Raw genomic sequence first — 21,704 nt, 5'->3', positions numbered from 1 at the left:
TGCTTTTCTTTTCTCAATATTACCCCTCCCTTGCAAGCACCTGCGTGATATCACTTAACTAATTGAACATCTGCCAGAATATACGGAAGCATCTGAAGGAGCAGCATTAAGGAAAGATGGGGACAGGGGCATATGTGAAAGGACAAGCTGTAATGATTTTCTGAATCCCTCTGTGAGAGCACTACTGCAGTACTACTCTTGTTCATTGTTTATACTGTAAAACACTGCAATTCTTCTCTTGCTGAAATGGTCACTGGTGCCCAAACACCAGGGCAATATTGCATACAAGCCTTCAATTCTGACTGAATCTGTGCGATAATTCAAAGGATTTATGTATGCACGTTGAATAAGTCACACGGGGTGATGCTTGTGCCCTCTGATCGAATGTTGCATTGATAGATATTATGTGCTGCACATAATATTTATTGAATTGCATGAGCGACTGCATGTGTTTTTTAATCACATGCTAAGGCTCACAATGCGATCGGTGGGGGTCAGTGGCAGAATTTGGAAAAACAAACTGGACGGCCCTCTGATTGGCTGAGAGAGCAGGGCCGCCCAGTGTTTTAAAAAAGTTTTTTCAAACTCTGCCGCCTCCCCTGACTTCAGCCACCCCTCCTGCACAGCGCTGTGCTACACAGATGCCCGCCGCCAGCCCTCTTCCAGCCTCCGTTGTGGCATCACAGATGACATGTGACATGAGTTGCTGGAAAACAAGCACTTGGGCACCATAAGTTATATTAATGTTTCCTTTGTTTAGCAATATCTGCTGCACCTCAACAGGAAATCTCTGTGTATTAGTGGGTTGTCGCCTTGATGAAACCTTTTGTTGTGGGTGGAGTTTTACGTGGTGGGGAGTACTACCATCTAACTTTCTACATAAACAATACCTCTGTGGCTTGGAAATCTGTTAGCTGGGAAGTATGGCAATGTTAAGTATGAGGATTAGATTGATATGAACAGATAAAACAAGACAGAGAACCATTCAACCTCCACCAAAGTTCATCAATTAACACACTGCAATGAAATTACCTAATCCACCAACACCTGCAGACTGCACAACCTGTCTTATGCTGTGTACACATGGTGAGATTTGACATTAGATTTTGACTATATAGTCAAAATCTCCTGCAGATCGCACAGGTTTTTTACCTTGTGATCCCAATGCGCACTCCGTGGCAGCACAAATCGAAACCCAGATAGACAGGGCAGCAATGACTATACAGTGCCAATCTAATGTAGATTGTATGAATTGTATGTAAATAGTACAGAGGTAGCAAAGATTGTATAGCACTCGCATCTTAAGTCAATAACAAGGGAAGCTCACCATGTGTACACACCATAATAAATGTTGCTCAACCTAATATCACTAGTCACTTTTTCTCTGTAATCATTTCCGTGTGCTAGATTCCACATGAGTTGTCTCTGCACGGAATATGTCCCTCTACACCCGATTCTCACACTACTTACCCTAAATGTATTTATTTTTCTTCTCTCCATTTTGACACTATCTTTCTGAGCTACACTATTGTACCAGAGCCATGGTTCCTCAATCCTGTGCTATACCTATATACTCTGCATGCTTTCTGCCCCCTAGCAGGGTATGTTGTGGCATGGGCTACTATGCAGGGCTGTTAGGGGTGCATGCAGAACGGGAGAATAGGATAGGAGGAGGGAGAGGACTACTCATTTCCTGACTATCCTTACCATGCTCATTTCTTGCCTTCAGATCTCCTTACCTGCACCTTATGTTACCTGTCTATCTCCCCCTCCCTCTAGAATGTGAGCTCCTTGGAGCGCTCTCCTGTTCTCACAGCACTCTTCTTGCATTTCAATTACAGCTCACTTACTCACCTACTATCTATACCTGCATCTCTGCTGACTCACTTCCCTTCATCTCAGCTGTATTGTGTACTACGAATTGTGCTGCTAATTGTTACCTATGCTCTGTTTTAGTTCTTCTGCTGCTGTTATGTTTAGTTCTGTGTACCCTGTACTGTTCTAATGTGTGCTATATGTATGGCGCTGCGTACCACTTGTGGTGCCTTATAAAGAAAAATTGGTAATTATGTAGTAGCCGGGCACCCAATTTGCATATGTACGGAACCGTAGTGAAATCGCATTGCATGCGATGCGATTTTCCTATGTAATTTATTCACTGCTCTCTATAGGGTGCGATGCCATTTAATGTACTATACACTTGTATGACATTCAATGGGATTTAGGCACCCCCCGAAGCATGGCGAGCACAGGCAGAACTCGTCAACTCCCGAACTTTTCATTCCCCCACTGAGCCCGAAGCGTGGCGAGCCCCGCGAGGAGACGCGGAATCCATGTAACATAATTTGTGTGCGCCACGCTTTGGGCTCGGTGGCTCGCTGCGTTTGCCACACTATATAAAATCAATTCCGTGGATAGTGGGGGTATGAAAAGGTCGGGAGGACGTGTTCCGCTGCTGCTCGCCATGCTTCGGGGTGGCGTGGATAGTGGGGGGTGCCTAAGTTCCATTGGATGTCATACAAGTGTATACTACATTAAATGGCATCGCACCCTATAAAATCGCGATTTTGCAGGAGGTGCGATGCGATCTCATCGCACCACCCAAGGCCAGAGAGCAGTGAATAAATTACATAGGAAAATCGCTTTGCATGCAAAAAAACGCATGAGATGCGATGCGATTTTCTTTCGCAGAATCGCCCACTAAGCTATTTGCTTAGTGGGCGTCTGGCTACTACATAAGTACCGAAAAATGTAATAAATAATAAAACACCTAAACATCCAGCTCGAATAGACAGACCTTTGCCAGGGACTATATAAAATAGTATATAGCAGTGTTTCCAAACTTGGTCATCAGGGCACTCTGACCATTGCAGATTTAAGGATACCAATTGCTTAAAGCACAAGTGACTTAATTGATTTGTGCTGAAGCATGATTTGTTATAAAACCAGAACTTGAGGAGAGAGTTTGGGAAACCTGGTCCGCAGGACAGAACAGAAACAATATTACCAGGTAAGACCTTGTATAAAGAAAAAAGCCTGTGCCATAAATAAGAAGGGCAGTAAGTAGTGGAGTACATAAGAGATAGTGTAATTTGACACAACATATAGAGACGCCAACTGGGTGAGGTTTTGTCGCACTTCAATGCTTTTTAAAGAAATATTCTCAGTTTACGACTATTTGCCTGCAGATATAAACGGTCAACATGAATATGTACAGAAGCGGCCACAGGAAAAAAGAAAATATAAATAGTTTGATGGGAGGGGCTGGGAATTTGTGCTTTATAGGTTATACAAGTGCAGTGCACATAACAAACACCACTATCTGCAAGCTACAGTATTAGCAATTAATAGAAATGTCTGTGTTTGTGTGCAGTGAGAAGTGTAGGAATTGTGCATAATTGTTAAAAACTTGGTAAAAAAACAAATTTTAAATATACTCTCATGAAAGTGATAACACCTTAGGCAAAACATTCTCATAAGCAAATAATATATATATATTTTTGGTACTTGTTTCCTATCTGGGCGCCCACGATCAAAATCGCGGTGATCGGGGGTAAAAATCGCGGTGATCGCGGTCATCGCGGGCATCGCGGGTAAAATTGGATGGTCGCGATGCCCGCGATGACCGCGATCACCGCGATTTTCCCATAGGGAACAATGTTAAAAAGGCTGATTGACCGCGATTTCACTGTTAAATGGCTCAATTGACCCGATTTGGCCATATTAACCCTGAATTAGGCCCAATTAACCCTTAAATGTCCCCCCCAATTTTTGACGCCACCCCACGATCCACGGCAACCCGAAGCGTGGCGAGCGCAGCGAGCCCGCGAGGGGCGGCGGTACGCGTCCTCCGACCTTTTCATGCCCTACTATCCACTAGGGCGTGGTGTGAGAATATAATAGTGTGGCGAGCGCAGCGAGCCACCGAGCCCGAAGCGTGGCGAGCGCAGCGAGCCCCGCGAGGGGACGCAGATACCTTCACTGTGAAGGCCGCGAGGGGACGCGCATAATTGTGAAGGTATCCGCGTCCCCTCGCGGGGCTCGCTGCGCTCGCCACGCTTCGGGCTCGGTGGCTCGCTGCGCTCGCCACACTATTATATTCTCACACCACGCCCTAGTGGATAGTAGGGCATGAAAAGGTCGGAGGACGCGTACCGCCGCCCCTCGCGGGCTCGCTGCGCTCGCCACGCTTCGGGTTGGCGTCAATCGTGGGGTGGCGTCAAAAATTTGGGGGGACATTTAAGGGTTAATGGGCTCTGTGGCCCATTTAACATTGATTCCTATGGCCAAATCGGGTGGATTGAGGCATTTAACAGTAAAATCGGGTCCATCGCGGCTTTTAACATTGATTCCTATGGGAAATCGTGAGCATCGCGTCGCGGGCATCGCGGGTACATTTATGGCCGGCCGCGACGCGACCGACGCGATTTTTCAGGTTTAACATGGTTTTCAATGGGAAAATCGCGGGCATCGCGTCGGTCGCGTCGCGGGCAGGCATAAATGTACCCGCGATGCCCGCGACGGGCGCCCAGATAGGAAACAAGTACCATATTTTTTTATTAGTTATTATATAAGAGATACGTCTATGACGTATTAATACTTTGGCAGATTAAAATGATCCAAATCAAAAAATAAAAAGGTAATAATGGTTGAGTCTTAAGGCCCCCATACACATGTGAGATTTGACACAATTGAGACTTCATACTCATGTGCGCATTAGGTCTGACCCAAGAGATTGATCCTCCTGCACATAGGATCTACTTTCAGATGCAACCGCATTAGATTTTTGTTTTGGCGTATTGTAATAATTTTAAACTAGTCGTGCTATTAAAGCCTAATTATTATTTTTTTTTGTATGATACTATGAATATTGTTTCAATAGTCATTTATGCGATATTGTCACAATCACTGTACAACAGTGTACTTAGAGGATATTCACCATCTGTAATCGGTCCAGGACTAATACTGACATTTTACGAAAAAAAAATGTTTTCCATAAATATAGCTCACTTATATCGGAGTAAAAATGTATCCTCTTTTTGGTTTGTTCTGGCACAGCCAGAGAACCTCATTTTGAGTATACATTCTGTTTGGAACAAATAGGGAAGCTTTCTTTTATCTTAGGCAGGAGTCCAGGAATAACTTAGATATGCCTAATACAGGGCTCCACAAACCCTGGGTGGCCAGGTCGACCAGATTCTTCTTCCTGGCAACCAGATTTGCCAGGAAGCAGATCACGCGGGGTAGAGTGGTGCAACAGCGGTGGACAAACCACCCGGCTCTGGCTATTTCAAAACTCGAGGCGGCTCACAAGCCAATCGGACCTTGAGGTTCGGCAGCCAATTAGGAGCATCAATGGTTGCCGGACAGCAAGCTCCGATTGGCTTGCGAGCATCCTTATGTTTTGAAATAGCCATGCAGCGGACTTGATCTGATACAGCAGGGTGAGATGTCTACCACTCTGCCCAGCTGTTGCCAATATCGTGCATGGTAATGTTAGGGAGGAGGGGTAATCCCCCAAGGCAACAAGCATGTTACCCCTGGAATCAAGTGTATGACCCCTGGCATCAACCGTGAAGCCCGTAGCATTGAGCATGTAGGTAAGCGCCATTTACGTGGCATAATAGGCATTACGGTGTGTGGTATTATATGTAATGGGCATTACAGTGTGTGGCATAACGTGTAGTTTCATAGGGATGCTAGCAGGAATAAAACAAGCGATATGTTCACCATCCTCGTATGAAGTCCTGTATTTTGCCTTTTCTGTTGCAGTTATTGACTCCACTACATTTCAACTATTAAGGGGCCTACATATGGGCAGATGTTGCTAAGAAATTGCCCTGTGTGTAGGCCCCATAAGGGGATTAGTTATCAAAACTTGAAGAGAGATAAAATAATGAGAAATAAAAGTACCAATCCGCTTCTGCCTTACTTATATTCTGTGTTTTAAAAATGAGTGGAGCCAATTGGTTGGTACTTTACCTCTCACAATTTTAGCTCCCTCAAAGCTTTGATAAATACCCCCATAAATGATAGAGGATTACATGGTTTTACGGACACAAAAGCAGAGGGGACAATATGAGTGCAATGTTACAAAGCAATTATACACCATGCACGTGAACTTCATACCTTGGGGCCAAAATCACTGAGCAAGTCTCTTCCCCCCCCCCCCCCCCCCTTTAAGGCTGTGTACACGCTACGTGATGTACAACTAGGATTGTATGACATGTATGAATATCATGCTTCTACGGTGAATATGGTGTATTACAACTTGCATCTACAGCCAAAATCATTCCATTTGAATAAGGGTTGCCAAGGATCTCACAAGTAGGCAGCTCTTGAGATTTCTAGACAAGCCCATCAACCATTTGCCAAAAAACAGCACATCCGACAGATCAACAATCAAATCTGTATTCTGCTATCAAAATGTAAAGATCTTGAAATACGATAATTCAGTTACAAAATACTTACAAAAATGCATTTTAGAAGCAGCAGTATTGCTTCATATAGACTACTTGAGGGTGATACAAATGATACCCAAGGATACAGAACCAAATTGCCATTGCAAAGGTCTTGGATATGGTAACATAGTGCCATGTACAGTAGCATTTAAGCCACAGATAATTGATAGGCAGATATAGTCAAGTAGACACAGGCTTGGACAAATCACTTTAACAAACGATAATGGGCTGGGAAAATGCAGACTAATTGCACAACTTTGCAATGTTGAAATGATCATTAATTATTTTTAAGTTCACATCTCAACAGCCAGGAAATGTTGAGTTGGATTTATTCCTAAGAAGGGTGTGGAGGGAAATCCTTACTATAAGATAAAAGAATAGCAACTAGTTTGTAAAACTGCTTTACTAATAAATCGAGATTCCAAAAAGTTTCTTCATTACATTCACTGAGTTGAAGCAAAGGTATCAGAACACGCAAGAATCCAAAACATATGACTACAGTACTTAATAAGATTAATTTATATAGCATCAGTATACTTTGCCATGCTTCACAATCAACATCAATCACATTAATAAAAAAAAGTTTGAGCGGGGGCACGGCTTGGCAAGTAGGAGGATGTTTGCCCAAGGAGCTCCGTTAATATCCTGCCTGAATCTCCTGTCCCTGGGGCCGGTGATCATCCACCCCTCTCCACTCACCCTTCGGAGCATCTCCTGCACGCCGTGCACCGCCGGCTGCTTCTCTGTGTGGCTTTTGTGGGATGGCCGGGCTCTCTGTGTGCTGATCTCCTGGGCGCCATCTTGGAATCCTCCCTTTTGGCGGCTCTAGCTGCACCACTGTCTGGCGGCTGCGGCGGTCGTTGGTGTTCAAGCTGCAGGGCCGGGCCTCCCGGGATCTCTGCAGTGGCAGATGCTTGACACCGGAGGGCAATAGCGCCGGTGTCCTGTCCTGTCAGTGTGGCCGCCCCTGAGCACCGGGTGCCATCTTGGATCCTCCCTTCCTTCATCTACAGCTCTGCTTGGGGCCTGGAGGCTGCAGCAGCTGGGACAATTGCTGGAAACAATCTTGGGTGGGGTGAGTGTGGCTCAATAGCCTGTATCCTCAATCTCCTGCACCTGTATTTCTGCACTTATCAAGCGGCTGGGCTGTGGTCACTCTGTACACGAAAGTGCACCATAAGCACAAAATTCAGGTACTACACTCCTACTCCAGACTACACTTTACATTGGACGGCCACGATTAATTTGCCTCCCTGCAGGTCATTGCAGCATTGAACACTCCTGCCAATAGCTGTGTGTAAATTGGGCCGCTCCATCCAGCCATTTATCTGTAAACTCCGTTGTTGAGGCAGTGCGTGGTGTGCTAGCCACCGCAATCTAGCCTCTACTATCTGTCTGAACTTTATCTTGGATACAATACATCGGGGATGTCCGGCCCCTTGTGCCTAATCCTTGAGGCCATTAGTGCCTCTACAAAAAGAGGGATTCTTGCTAACCTTGGAGATGTACACATTACTTCTAAAAATCCTGTACCTGTGACTGATGTGTCACCTGCATCTATACCCGCTCTGGTTCTATCCTGCCAAATAGAGCCGCCCCCCAGCTGCCTCTACTGCGGTCTTAACTCATGATATTGGGGACTTTACAAAGATCCGTCCTATGGCTCCAGCGGCTGGGTTGATGATAAAAAATCTCCCTCTCTGCCTACTTCTTCTATGTGTTTCCACATCCTTGGCTAGATGGGATAGACTTGGAACGTTTATCCCTGTACTGCTGACTGCTTTGTGTGAGATCAACAATGTATGATAGACGAATTGCTACCTATATGGCGCTGCATGAGAAGAGGGCATGGCCGGACTAAATATTTATGGCTCCTCAAGGTTGGTTTTGTGATACTACGTTGCCACAAGTTCACTGCCCCGTTAGAGCATACAGCAGTTACCCTTCATTCCTGAGCTAACTCCGCTCTATAAAGTGATTGTCAGCTGGCCGGACTAATGTTCTCCGTGATATTATAAACCCTCTATGCCTGTTGTGTATTTTTTTGATATTTTCACAATGCCGTGCATTTATACATTCTGCTCCAAATATGTTTTATTTGTCACATCTGCTATTCTGCTGGTTACAAATGCACTATATAATGACTTAGATAGTTCCTGGCTTTGTATACTAAATGACCACTGTCACTGTTATATCCTGATAATACTTATTCAGTGTTTTATACAGGCTAACGCCCTGTCTGTCCATGTGTCTCGTATCCGTTTTATTTTATATATGGGGGGAGGAAGGGGTGAATTAGGTTTCTGGGCTAGTTTAGCTAATATAAGCTAGAGGCCACTAATTTATCCCTTCCTAGAATAGTTAACATAGATAGATATGGGGGGGGGGGGGCTGTTAGGGATCCAGGTATTCCTAGGTTGGGGATAGGTCATACAGGGTGGGTTTTTTTGGGGGGAGGTTTGTTTTGGGTCCTTCTGGGGGTTTTGCTTTGGGTAGTATAGGTAGCATATTATAGATAGTGGGTTTTGTAGTTTCACAGTGGTGTTTTTTGGCCGATGACTGTTTAGTATTGTAATCTGATGGTGCGTAATGATTAGTCTAGAGATATGATGTTATCCTTGTACCTCTTTTCAAATTGTTGATCACGGAGGCCCGGATGGCGCCTCCGGGTGTTGGTGCACTTCTCTTTGCTTTGGATATCCGATGTGTATAACCTTTACACTTGTTAACGTGACTATATGTATGTTCCTACGATTTTCCTCTGCGCATCTGTTCTCAGATATGCCATATTTGAGTTATGTACCCTATGTAACACCACTGTTGTAAGGTTCTGTTTGTCTTGTCTGTAAAACCAATAAAAAAAACACTCAAATTAAACAGAGGGATATAAAAAATGAATATAGTCCTGCTGGCAATCGAACAATGTTTTAATGAACCCATGCTACCAAATTAATTAGTACTGCAAAGTTGGGTCCACAAGATACGCTCCCGAGCGTCCCCAAACACACCGGAAACACACACACGCCCAACTACCCAAGCGCCCAAACGCGCTCGGGCACCCAAACTCCTAAATACTCGAGAGCCTGAGTATTTGTGATATTACCTGCATCTTCAGGGTAGATCAGAAGATGCAGCGAAAGATCCTGCACACACATTGGAACGCATTTGTTTACGATTGCAAACATTTTGCAGTAAAATTGGCAGATAAATTAGGCCAAAAATCGCTGTAGTGTGTGAGCACCTTTAAGCCCCATGCATGATAAACGAGTGTCCGCCGATGCCGGGGGGGGGGGGGGGGGGGGGGGGAGTAAAGGGACCGACGATGGGGGAAGTGACGGCCGTGCGGCACCGTCATTAACAAAGACTCCCTCAGCTGAACATTTCAGACGAGTGAGGGGGCCGTTAATGATGCTTGGGAATGCACATTGTTAACGACAATGAGTTTACACACTAGGTGGTATTGTTCACAATATCGCTCAGAAAGCCCTTTTTGAGCGATATTGTGAACAATATCGCCTAGTGTGTATGGGGTTTAGACTTTCCAGCTAAGATTTGTGGTGTAGCCCATACATCATTTTAGTTGCCTTTCCTTGTACAGTCTCTAAAATATTAATATTCTTTTGGAGATACTGTAAGGCACCCAGAATTGGACACCATATTCTAGATGAGGTCATACCAATGACCTATACAGTGCCATTAATACATCTTCATTTCTGCTGATTCCTCACCCTATGCAACCAAGCATCTGACTTGCCTTCCTTATTGCTTTGTTATATTGCTTATCCGCTTTTTTTTCCCCATTTTCCCTCCTCTTCTCTTGCTTGATCTCTACCACCCTCCCGCACCTCCGTTCCCTCCCCCCACTCCTGACCCCCTGTAGGGTAATGGGTTTGCAATAAATACAATTACCACAAAGACGTACAAAACTAACAAACACCCCTCCCCCACCCTGTACCACCTGGAACTCCTGGCGTACCTAAATCCCATCCCTTAACCCTTCTATCCCAAGGACAATTAATAAATGGCCACCATTTGCGTGGCCGACTCTCCACTGGTTACCCCGAAACAGTTACCAAATATTTTCATGACCCCCCCCCCCCCCCTGCACGTATCACCTTTCAGCCTGGCCTAGCCATTATTGCTAACATATCTTCAAAAAACATAAACGCCAACAGACCACCTGGCATGGCAATTGTTACTGACATGTTACTAACATAACTAAGAATTAGCCAGCTGTATTTTTCGCTGGGTGGTGCCCCTCCAGCCAGCCAGCGACGTCACTTAGTGAGCATATAACATCACAAAAATGAAGAACAAGAAACAGAACAACAACATGCGGCCTGGCATTGTCATAATTACTAACTTATAGTCACCGCAAGAAAATGCCAGCAAGCCACCTGGCTTAGCAGTTGTTACTAACATATTTCTAACATAGCTCTAAGGATTTACCAGCTGTTTTGTCCCTGGATGGGACCCATCCAGCCAGACAGCGACATCACCTGGTGAGAAAAATAATTTAGTAGTCCCGTTCACTTCGACTCTTAATTTGGAGGGATAAAGCATCAAATATTTTAGGCCTAGCTCTCTAAGTCTAGCTTTGACCTCCCTGAATTTAGTCCGGGAAGGCGGATATTTTTCTTTCCGCTATAACCAAAATCTTCTTTATTCCTTATCAATTGAAGCAAACAGTCTCGATCTTTATAGTTCAAGAATTTAGCTCTCTATTGCGAATTGCTGAGAGAAAGGCTCTCTACCGAAGGCCTATATAAGCCAGTCCTCCAGAAATTTCTCTGGATGGCTCCCCTCTGCCCGTTCTCCCAGACCAATAAATCTGACATTATTCCGGCGAAGTCTCCCCTCGAAATCCGACATTTTAAGTCGCATGTCGGCCATCTGGCCAGACATCACCTAAACTTGCTCTTGTATCAGGGTAACCACATCTTCCAGGGAAGAGACCCGATTTTCGACTTCCGTGACTCTTTCTCTGATTTTTTGGGTGTCACTTCTCAGCAGCGTTATATCAGATTGGATTTTGTTAATTTGCTCTAGCAAACGGGATTCGCATGTATTAACAGCCTCTAATACCTGCTGGATAGTTACCTCAGTGGGACGCGGCTCACCAGACCCCTTTGAGGGAGTAGATTGCGGGGTATTGGGCTGGGAGTTAGAAGCTGTATTTCCCTGCGTTCGAGCATATTTCTCTAAACGAGCTGCAGCAGCATTTTGCCCGGTCTTGCCCATTATCCTTAATGAGGCTCTCACAGACGCCAGAGATAGCTTTTGTAATATCAATTTAGCAGTATTACTGTGGTGATAGGGGCAGGAGCCACCGGGCCCTTTTAGGCAGGAGAGAGTTAAAGCGAGTAATCACAAGAAGAAAGTCAGGGGTCTGTAGGCTAAACTTGCCAATATGTTAGCTCCCCTGTATCTGGATGTACCCGGCATATAAATCAGAGTCAATGCGGGGGATTTATCACCACCTGTTATATCCCCTAATGCTGAGACGACATGCACATGAATACAGCCAATTTCTTTTCTGTGCGGGCGCAGCCAGAGTTTGTTTGTCTGGTACATTTGTTTAATGTTGCCAATACTGCACCTGCCCCACGTGAAGACAGGATCCACTGTTCACCCTGGTGAGTGATCGAATTTCTTGATCTTGTGGTTCTGTATAAGGGACCATAAGCTGTCTTATGCACCCTCCTCCTCCACTGGACTCTGGAGTCACCCGCCAGCCGGGATTCGCTACCTCCAATCTGGAGCTGGCCCGGTGGTGGAGGTTTACACGCTCCTGCACACCACAGCCCGGGTAGATGTATCGGCTCTTGGCGTCCGTGCCGCTTGATCCCCTCTCATTTCTCACTCCAGCGGCACTGGAGAGATGGCCAGAAGTCACGCCGGAAGCCAGCCTCCTCTGGATCAAAAGCACGCCAGGCGATAAAGAACCAACCGGGTGGAAACGCTGGCTAGTTTAGATGGCTGTACCGGCACCCATACGTGCATGTGGGGTCGGGAAGGGTCATAGCCACAGGATCACGGTAGAGCCGGTCCTTCCTCCCTCACTCACACGCCGCCGTGGCCACGCACTCCTGAGCTCCTATTGCTTTGTTATATTGCTTACCCGCCTTTAAGTAATCTGAAATAGTGACTCCTACTGTACAACACATTAATACTATATGCCTTTGGTTTTTTGAGACCCAAGTGCATGATTTTGCATTTTTTACTACTAAATAGTAATTGCCATGCTCTTCATCACCGAAATCATCAAGCTTTTGTTTTACCCCTGAATGTGGTGTATGGTCTTTATCCCAATCAAGGGGTTAGTTTGCACCCCCTCCTTCCCTGTTCCTTGACTTTGTGTCAATGAAAACTAGTCAAGACCCTGCTGGTCACCACAATGTTTCTTTGGTGGTGGTGGTGATGACCTACCCTTCACCCTCAGGCCAACCTTATGTTGGTGAGAAGAGCAAGCATGGAATGTATGAGTCCATAATGTTACCATTAGCCCTGATAAAATATAAAATATTGGGAGTGAAAACTTCAAGCAATTTACATGATAATTTAACTTTTTTTTTTTTTTAAATCAGGTTTTACATTGTACGTCCGGGATCAAATACAGGTCATTCTACTAGTAATTAAAATACACTTATTAACCAAAAAGGACTATACAATATGTTGCCAAATATCTTATGATCCATTACAAAATCATCACAACCTGTATATCAGGTCTCTTATAAAGTGGATGAGAAAAGTGTCAGTTTGTACAGAAGTTGATTTATATGGTTTTATAGTATTGTGCCAAAACAGTTGTGTAGCTAATACATATGAATGTATATAGCTAAAATAACTTGCTTTAGGCTTTCATATTATTATTGTGAATTTGTAAACCATCAGTATATGCATTATGACACTGAAACATTATAAATGTTCATGCAGACAACGGAAACAGTAATGAAGGCTCTGCTTAAGGAACTTACACCTAAATGAAACTGCCATTATTGTGAAACTGACCGTTAAAATGACGTAATAATAAAGCATATTTTGTACTTTCAAATATTTGAAGCATGTCATTTTAAGGTAGTGTCATTTTAAAAGACACCTAGTGGCCAATGCATATGTTTTCTAGGTGGCTTTGACCTTAAAAAAAAGAAGTAAAGTTAATTTCATAGGTGGGCCCATGGGTAACGACTACTGATCCCTCTTTACTTTGAAGATTCCACCTCCATGTTGCGGTCTTTACCCTTTCCAATACTATTTTGTGCCCTTCCCCTTTTCTAAGCTGGCCTAGAAATCCGATCACCATTGAATAACCCCTATGTCTCCCAAAGCCAACCTATAATTTACTGAAACAGGAGTCCTGAAATGTGTTTCAGATCTGCAAGTGTAGAGAAGCCCAGACAGAAAGAATAGTGATGCTCAGTACAATGCAGAGAGATGACCATGACACCACACGGTTATGCTCCAACCAAGGCTGGCTTTACTTCTCTTGAACCAAAACTTCTAGCACCCTTGTCTATTAATTGATGAACACTGTTATAGAGATAGAGTTATAGCAATCTCTCAATGCTATTTGTCTCTGCACATCTCAAATCAGTCATACCGCTAATACAATAATGGAGAAAAAGGCACCAAAGCAGCAATTGCTATACGATTGATAGGTCTGCACTAATTACATTGACAGTCAAAAGGTCAACCCAATATGGTCGCCATGGTCAGTAGACCACCATGTAAAGGCCGACAGTGCTTAAGGTCAACAGGTTCAAATGTTCGACACACATCTGTTCTGCTTTTTTCCAACTATTTCATCCTTTACTATCTACGTGAACTGTGATTGGGAATAGTAAAGTGTGCAGAGGCAGCGGATCGAGGCACCATTTTGCTCACCATGCGAGGAGGCGAGATAGTATAATTGGGTCTGCATGTGGATTAAAATGGTAGATGCCCCCCCCCCCCCCCCAAAAAAAAGAGCGGAAAATTAGATTATTGTTACAAATACCATGAGAAATGCATTTTATTTATTAAAATATATTTAACTTTACCATTGGCAACAACTTACTAAAATAAGACTATTAATAGACAGAGATGTAAGCCTGTGCGCTTACATTATGACAGTACAATAATGGCATGGGATGCGACCGACGCGATCAACGCGATTTTACATAGGGTACAATGTTAAATGGCCCCCAGACCCCATTTTTCATTGTATGCCCCCCCATTGTTAACGCCACCCCACTATTGACGCCAACCTGAAGCGTGGCGAGCGGCAGCGGTACGCGTCCTCCAACCTTTTCATACCCCCACTATCCACATCGGCGTGGAGTTGATTTAATATAGTGTGGCGAGCGTAGTGATACCTGTGAAGTAATGCGCGTCCCCTCACGGGGCACGCTGTGCTCGCCACGCTTCGGGCTCGGAGGCTCGCTGCGCTCGCCACACTTCGGGTTGGCGTCAATAGTGGGGTGGCGTTAACAATGGGGGGCCATTTCACCCATATGGGGGGGGGTCTGCAATAAAAATTGGGGTGAACGGTGTGTTTTACATTGGGACCAATGTAAAATTGGGCCTCAGGGACCATTTTACATTGATTATGATGTAAAAATCGCGTCGATCGCATCGGATGCGATTTTTTAGGTCCCGATCAATACAATTAAAATCGCTGGCGCCGTGCTAGGAAACAAGTACTGAACCAGCATATGAAATGTCTAAATCCACTGAGAGGCGAGGAAGCTTCGCCTAACATGGTTAAATATATGTATATTGTTGTTACCCAGCAATAACATCAGTCCCATTTTTGTAATTCCGGGATTTGCGATTGACTTTCTCTGAGAGCATAACCAATAATAAGAATCTCTAAAGTAAGACTGTAACATAAGGCCTTTGAAGCTAAACTGTATTAAGTAAAGCTTAATTTTACCTTTTACTGTGATCTCTTTAATTTTCTTAGTCTTCTCGTCAATCCATTTCTCCCTACGCACTTTTTCTGTAGCGCTCATGAGTTCCTGCAGCTTCTTCATCTCCTAGATGATCAGAATAGATGGCATTTCAATAAAGTTTATTATGATTTTTTCTAATACAATTTGGTAAGCAACATTCTTATCTTCAACTATAAGGCTGCGTCTACACATTGTGTCTTAGCAGGATGCAGTTGAACAGGATCCTGTTCAGCAGAAGGCAGTTTCTTGTGTCTACACATTGCCTTTTAGCAGGATGCAGCAGGCGCGTGTGTGTGTAATATATATATATATAGGCAGGAATGGGCGGCACTCGTAGGTAACTTCCAGTGATTTATTGAGGTGCGGCAAACACCAACGTTTCGGGGTGCGGTAACCCCTTTGTCAAGGTGCTCAAAGATAAGGTTTATCTTTGAGCACCTTGACAAAGGGGTTACCGCACCCCGAAATGTTGGTTTTTGCCGCACCTCAATAAATCACTGGAAGTTACCTACGAGTGCCACCCATTCCTGCCCATCTACACATACTCATCCGGGAGGGCACCGGGGCCTGTTGAACATTTGGGGAGAGTGCCGGGCTGCCAGAAGCAAATTATATATATATATATATATATATATATATATATATATATATATATATATATATATATATATATATAGGGTGTAGGAAGCAGGCGGCACTCTCGGATTTGGTGAAGCAAAAAGTGAGTTTAATCCTTTTACTTTTTGCTTCACCAAATCCGAGAGTGCCGCCTGCTTCCTACACCCTGTATTGGGGCCGCAAGGTCCACACTGGAAGGCACCGGGTCAGTAAACGACTGGACCTACTATTGGGAGTGACGGCCACCACGCAAACTATATATATATATATATATATATATATATATATATATATATATATATATATATATATATATATATATATATATATATATATATATATGTACACAAAAGAAAGAGAAGGTTTCAGCGTCAAGATATATTTAAATACACAGAAGGATGCTTTTGAGTTAATCAAGATATAATATTTTATATATCCTGAATGTGATAAATGAGTAAAACACTCCCCATTAAAAATGGGTGTCAGCACGAGCCCAAGGCCAGACGTTGGTGAACCGTCTGTACAGGAAAGTATTTTTGGGGGACTATAGTTATGGAACTCGGCGATCGGTTTTACTTTGTAAAATAAAATAAGAAATAGTTTTGAATAAAAAATCGTCAGAAATTTATTATATAAAAAGAAGAAAAAGGGGGGAGGAGTTTTTGATACAGCACAATAAATAACATAAGCGGTGTGACAGTAAGGTTATATGCTGTACAGAGTGTCTATACGTGATGAGCAGATAATAAAACAATTTAAAAATGCTGCAAACACAGTAAAAGACCACAACTGGGCTAAGTAAAAGTACTGCCTATATAGTCATATAATCATAAAAAGCGGGACCATAAACATAAACATAATTATTTTAAATTCCTGGACAGTTTTTATTTACAAATCTGTGGCACCGCAATGGGCACTATCTTTGCCCCAAGTTTTGCCAACTTGCTGATGGGCCATTGGGAAAGGAAATTAATTTACAATGATCATCAATTTAAAGACAATATTATTCTTTTTAAAAGGTATATTGACGACATTTTAATCGTTTGGAACGGGACCCAAACTGATTTTAATGAATTTCTTGGATATATCGGTAATAATAATCTGAACCTAGCCTTTACCTCCAATGTCAACAGTGAACAGGTGGAATTCCTGGACCTGGTCCTGATGAAGAATGGGGAATCAGTCAGCACCAAAAACTTCATCAAAAAAGTTGATACAAACAGCTATGTGCATTATGGAAGCAGCCATCTTAAGAAATGGAAGGACAACATACCATTTTCACAGTTTCACAGGATAACACGCAACTGTAAATCAGAGACAGAGAGGAATACACAACTAAACACATACACCGACAGGTTCAGAGAGAAAGGCTACCCAGAACACATCCTCACCAATGCCAAACAACGGGCAGACGAACTTGATCGGAACACAATTTTACAGTACAACAGAAGGGAACAGAAAAAACCCGAAATTAAGTTCGTCACTACATATAATAGCCATGAGAAAAACATCAAAATGGCACTCGAAAAACACTGGGGCATCCTAATGATGGACCCGGTCCTCAAGGAGCACCTACCCACCCACCCACAGGTGGTGTACCGAAAGTCAAAAAATCTAAAAGACATGTTGGCACCCAGCATGCTGCGTGAAGAAAGTACCACATTAAATACAATGCCCAAATGTGTGGGGAGTTTCAAGTGCGGCCATTGCAATATCTGTAAATTGCTTCATCCAAACAGAAGAATATTCCAAAACAAAGAAAAAACGAAAGACTATAAAATTAAACATTTTATCAACTGCATGACCACATCAGTAATATATATGTTGGAATGCCCGTGCGGGACCCAATATATCGGAAAGACCAAGAGATTACTAAAGACCAGGATCCAAGAACATGTAAGAAACATAAAAAACAAGGTTCAAACACACATCATCTCACAGCATTTCCTGGAATATCACAACTCCGACCCAGATAAACTGGTCTACAAGGGAATTGAACATGTTACACTGGGAGAAAGAGGGGGAGATCTGTCCAATCTGCTCTCCCGCAGAGAAATGTTCTGGATCTTTGAATTAAATACACTCAACCCTGACGGATTCAATGACAATTACGAAATAGCACCGTTCCTGTGAAATGCCTTGGATATGTATAAGTGTGGTGATTACTTATCCCACTGCCTATAAAAGGTTCGTCATGCCATCCAATACTATAAATAATATACAGTAATAAGTTCCAATAAAGAGGAAAATTACATGACCCTCCAGTGCCCACAACAACTCACCTCTATACAGCCATACTACACTGGGACGCCCAACCACGTCCGATCTTGGAAGCTAAGCAGTGTTAGGCCTGGCCAGTACTTGGAAGGGGTACCTCCAAAGAAGACCAGGTGCTGTAGTTTAAGGTCGAATAGGGACACATCTATGGAGGTTATCATGGAATATACCTCACCAAGATCTCATTTGTAACTATATATAGAAATTCCGCATGTTACTGGATTATTTCCCAGAAGTTTTTAATTAGATTGTATAATAACGCTATTTAGTATGCCGATATAGCATAATTCCATTTAACATTCCTTTGAACTAATATACCCCTTCGCTAATATTATTTGCTACATAAGCATGTTTACCTGGGAGTACTTTGCCTCCATACATTTATATATAGTATGTATACAATTTATCCCACTGGATGCGCCGATTCTTCTAAACAACATTATTGCTTTGCGTATTATCCAGCTTCGTTTTCTAAAATCAGTAATGCACTACAATTATGTCTCCCTCTCCATATGTCGATGGTACAAACACTCACACACGTGAGAGACTTTAAGAGGGTGAGATACACGAGAGATATTGTCATATCCACAAACGGTCACCATAGCAACGATCCAACTACGCTGCGGCGAATCAAGAGCGAGCACATGACCTCTTACAAGCAGCTCAAAGACCAATCAGGACGTAACAGGCGGCTAACTGCATCAATGAAGACATCGCGTAGACGCACTGTCCCTCCCGATGACGACTGATGTGGGGCGGAAATGACGTCCCGCCTCTCTGCTCCGTACCCTCGTACAATTATTGGACTAATCTAACCGCAATTAACTTATTTACACTCACAGGACAGCGCGATAAATAGCCTTTAACCATATATCACTGTTTATAACTATTAATTTATGTAAGTTCTACTTCCGCAATATATTTATTCACTCGCTTACTGCTACATTGTCTTAATTGAGGGACAGGAAGTGATGTTAGCTTGTCTCATACTATAAATACTCGCTCCTACCAGTTTGTCCACACCCCCTGAGGAAGTCTTTTAAGACGAAACATGTTGGGCAGCTTTTAATCCTGTTTCCTCACTAAGCTAAGCGATTTTCTATTTCTTTTATCTGAAATTTTATGGTCCCGCTTTTTATGATTATATGACTATATAGGCAGTACTTTTACTTAGCCCAGTTGTGGTCTTTTACTGTGTTGGCAGCATTTTTAAATTGTTTTATTATCTGCTCATCACGTATAGACACTCTGTACAGCATATAACCTTACTGTCACACCGCTTATGTTATCTATTGTGCTGTATCAAAAACTCCTCCCCCCTTTTTCTTCTTTTTATATAATAAATTTCTGACGATTTTTTATTCAAAACTATTTCTTATTTTATTTTACAAAGTAAAACCGATCGCCGAGTTCCATAACTATAGTCCCCCATATATATATATATATATATATATATATATTTATATTTTTTCTTGAGTAAGCATCCTGCTAAACAGCTCCTGTGCGACTGTATCCTGCTAAAATGCAATGTGTAGACGCAGCTATAAATGTGCAGGCTTCTTTCTGTCAAACAAAAACACAATGTGTAGAGCCTTACGGAGCTACAAATCCAAGCATATCCTGCAAAATGTATTATTCTAAAGGTGTATTAAAAGCAGGTTCGCTGCTATCCTATGAACAGCACTTAAAACAATAAAATGTGGGCGCTTGAAATAATATTGGTGTATTAAAAAAGTGCAACTGTATCAGCTGCCTCTACAATACAAGCCTGGATAAGTATCACAAACTCACTGAACAGGGATTAGCTGCTGGTTTGAAAATCTGACAGAGCACTTATAACATTATGGCCACAGACACATATTTAAAGATCTATCCTTATAGGACCTACACACATGCCGATATTAAGGCATTTTTCTAAGCAACTTTGCCAAACTAAGCAAAGTTGCTTAGAAAAATGCCTTACATCGGGTGTGTGTGTGTGTGTGTGTAGGGGCTGTAGCAGCAGCAATGCGTTTCACTGGCCTGAGATTGATGGTCAGTGACCATCAATCTCGCTGATCGCCAGTGTTCTCCACTGACTATGTCAGCTTGATCAGTGCTGTGTGTGGGCTGTCAGTGCTGCAGCAGAGGCCGACCTAGCATAGCTATGTGTGTAGGGCCCATTAGCTCCTACTGTCTGTTGCTGGTAGAGAAGAAGTAGGGGCTAGGAGAGCCATTGCGTGTGCTGGTTCCTCATATTAGGTGGCATATGCAACTATAGTCTTCTACGGCACCTTATATCGTACGGTGATGGAAGTATCAACTAATTCACTGGTTTCAAGAGGAACCTGCAAACAGGAGAAATTTCAGGGCTACAGAAGGAGATCTGGCTTTACCTTACAGTATATTGGGTTTTCATTATTAAAACTAAACATTTATCGGGGTGTATATAATATTATTATCAGGCATATTTTATAACGTACAGTAAGTGATGTATAAATGCACTGGGCTTTAATTGTATATGTATATGTGTTACAGACAAAGGGTTCTCGGTCTAGTACTAAACGTTCAGAAGATAGAATATAATGCAAAAAAACATCTGAATATTAAGCAATGGCATTCCTGAAAAAAAAAAAAAACGCATTTGCTAAAAAGTTACAAGCAAAGTGATGCACTGTAATACGGACATTGATGTATATTGCACAAAAGTCATGCAATTATAATTGCAATAACAAGGGACTCCACTGTATAATGCGATATAAAAAGTTTTTAAATAATTAGAAACATAATTTTGAGCAAATGCTCCCATTACTTTGCATTATTACAGCTGTATGAAGACAACCATGTAATTTTGCATGCATAACTGATTACAATGACAGCGATGCTATAAAATAATATGCAGTAATGTCATTCAGTGATTGTATCATGCAAGGAAAAATGTCAGCCAAGCTTTTGTTAAATCAGGAAAAATACAGAAATAGAACAGAGCTTTTGCATCAAACAAGAATAAAAAGATTTTTTTTTTTTTTTTTTTCAATCTATGACATGCATTAGCTATATCTGGCCGGTATAGAACAATTTAAATCATAATACTGTATAACAATCAGCATATATTAAAAAAAACGCTGTAGATTTTTCTTACGCAGCAGTTAGACTTCACAATTTCTCAGACAGCAGCATATGGGTTAATAGCCAGAAATGACTGTGCCTTTCTCTCTCGCTATCAACAATAGCTGTGCTTTAGGGATATTCAAGCAAGTATTATCTTTCACAGCTTCTCATTAGCAGCATGGAAATTAGTAGCCAAAGCAAGCAGATTTGCATTTTGTTAGTTCCACTTTTGTTAGTATAGTTCTGCAGAGAGGATTAGTAGTCAGTTTATAGCACAGATAAGTGGAGAATAAAAGCAATACTTAAGTCTCAATCCTTGTCCCAA

General features: G+C 42.6%; 1 protein-coding gene and 1 pseudogene across 3 annotated transcripts in view; one reads left to right on the top strand and one right to left on the bottom strand.

Moving 5' to 3' along the window:
- The window catches only part of CEP131 (centrosomal protein 131), a 139,964-nt gene that overhangs the window by 59,298 nt on the left and 58,962 nt on the right, over positions 1 to 21,704 (bottom strand). For all 3 annotated transcript variants that reach the window (XM_083148808.1, XM_083148811.1, XM_083148809.1), the window contains one exon: positions 15,376 to 15,478. In XM_083148808.1, the coding sequence (XP_083004934.1) occupies positions 15,376 to 15,478 (103 nt within the window). The remainder of the gene's footprint in view (positions 1 to 15,375; positions 15,479 to 21,704) is intronic.
- LOC146011699 (5S ribosomal RNA) lies at positions 18,297 to 18,414 on the top strand (annotated as a pseudogene).

This window comes from Crinia signifera, chromosome 6 (assembly GCF_055691185.1).
Source record: "Crinia signifera chromosome 6, ASM5569118v1, whole genome shotgun sequence".
Lineage (NCBI taxonomy): Eukaryota > Metazoa > Chordata > Amphibia > Anura > Myobatrachidae > Crinia > Crinia signifera.
This window is presented reverse-complemented; position numbering and strand designations above follow the sequence as displayed.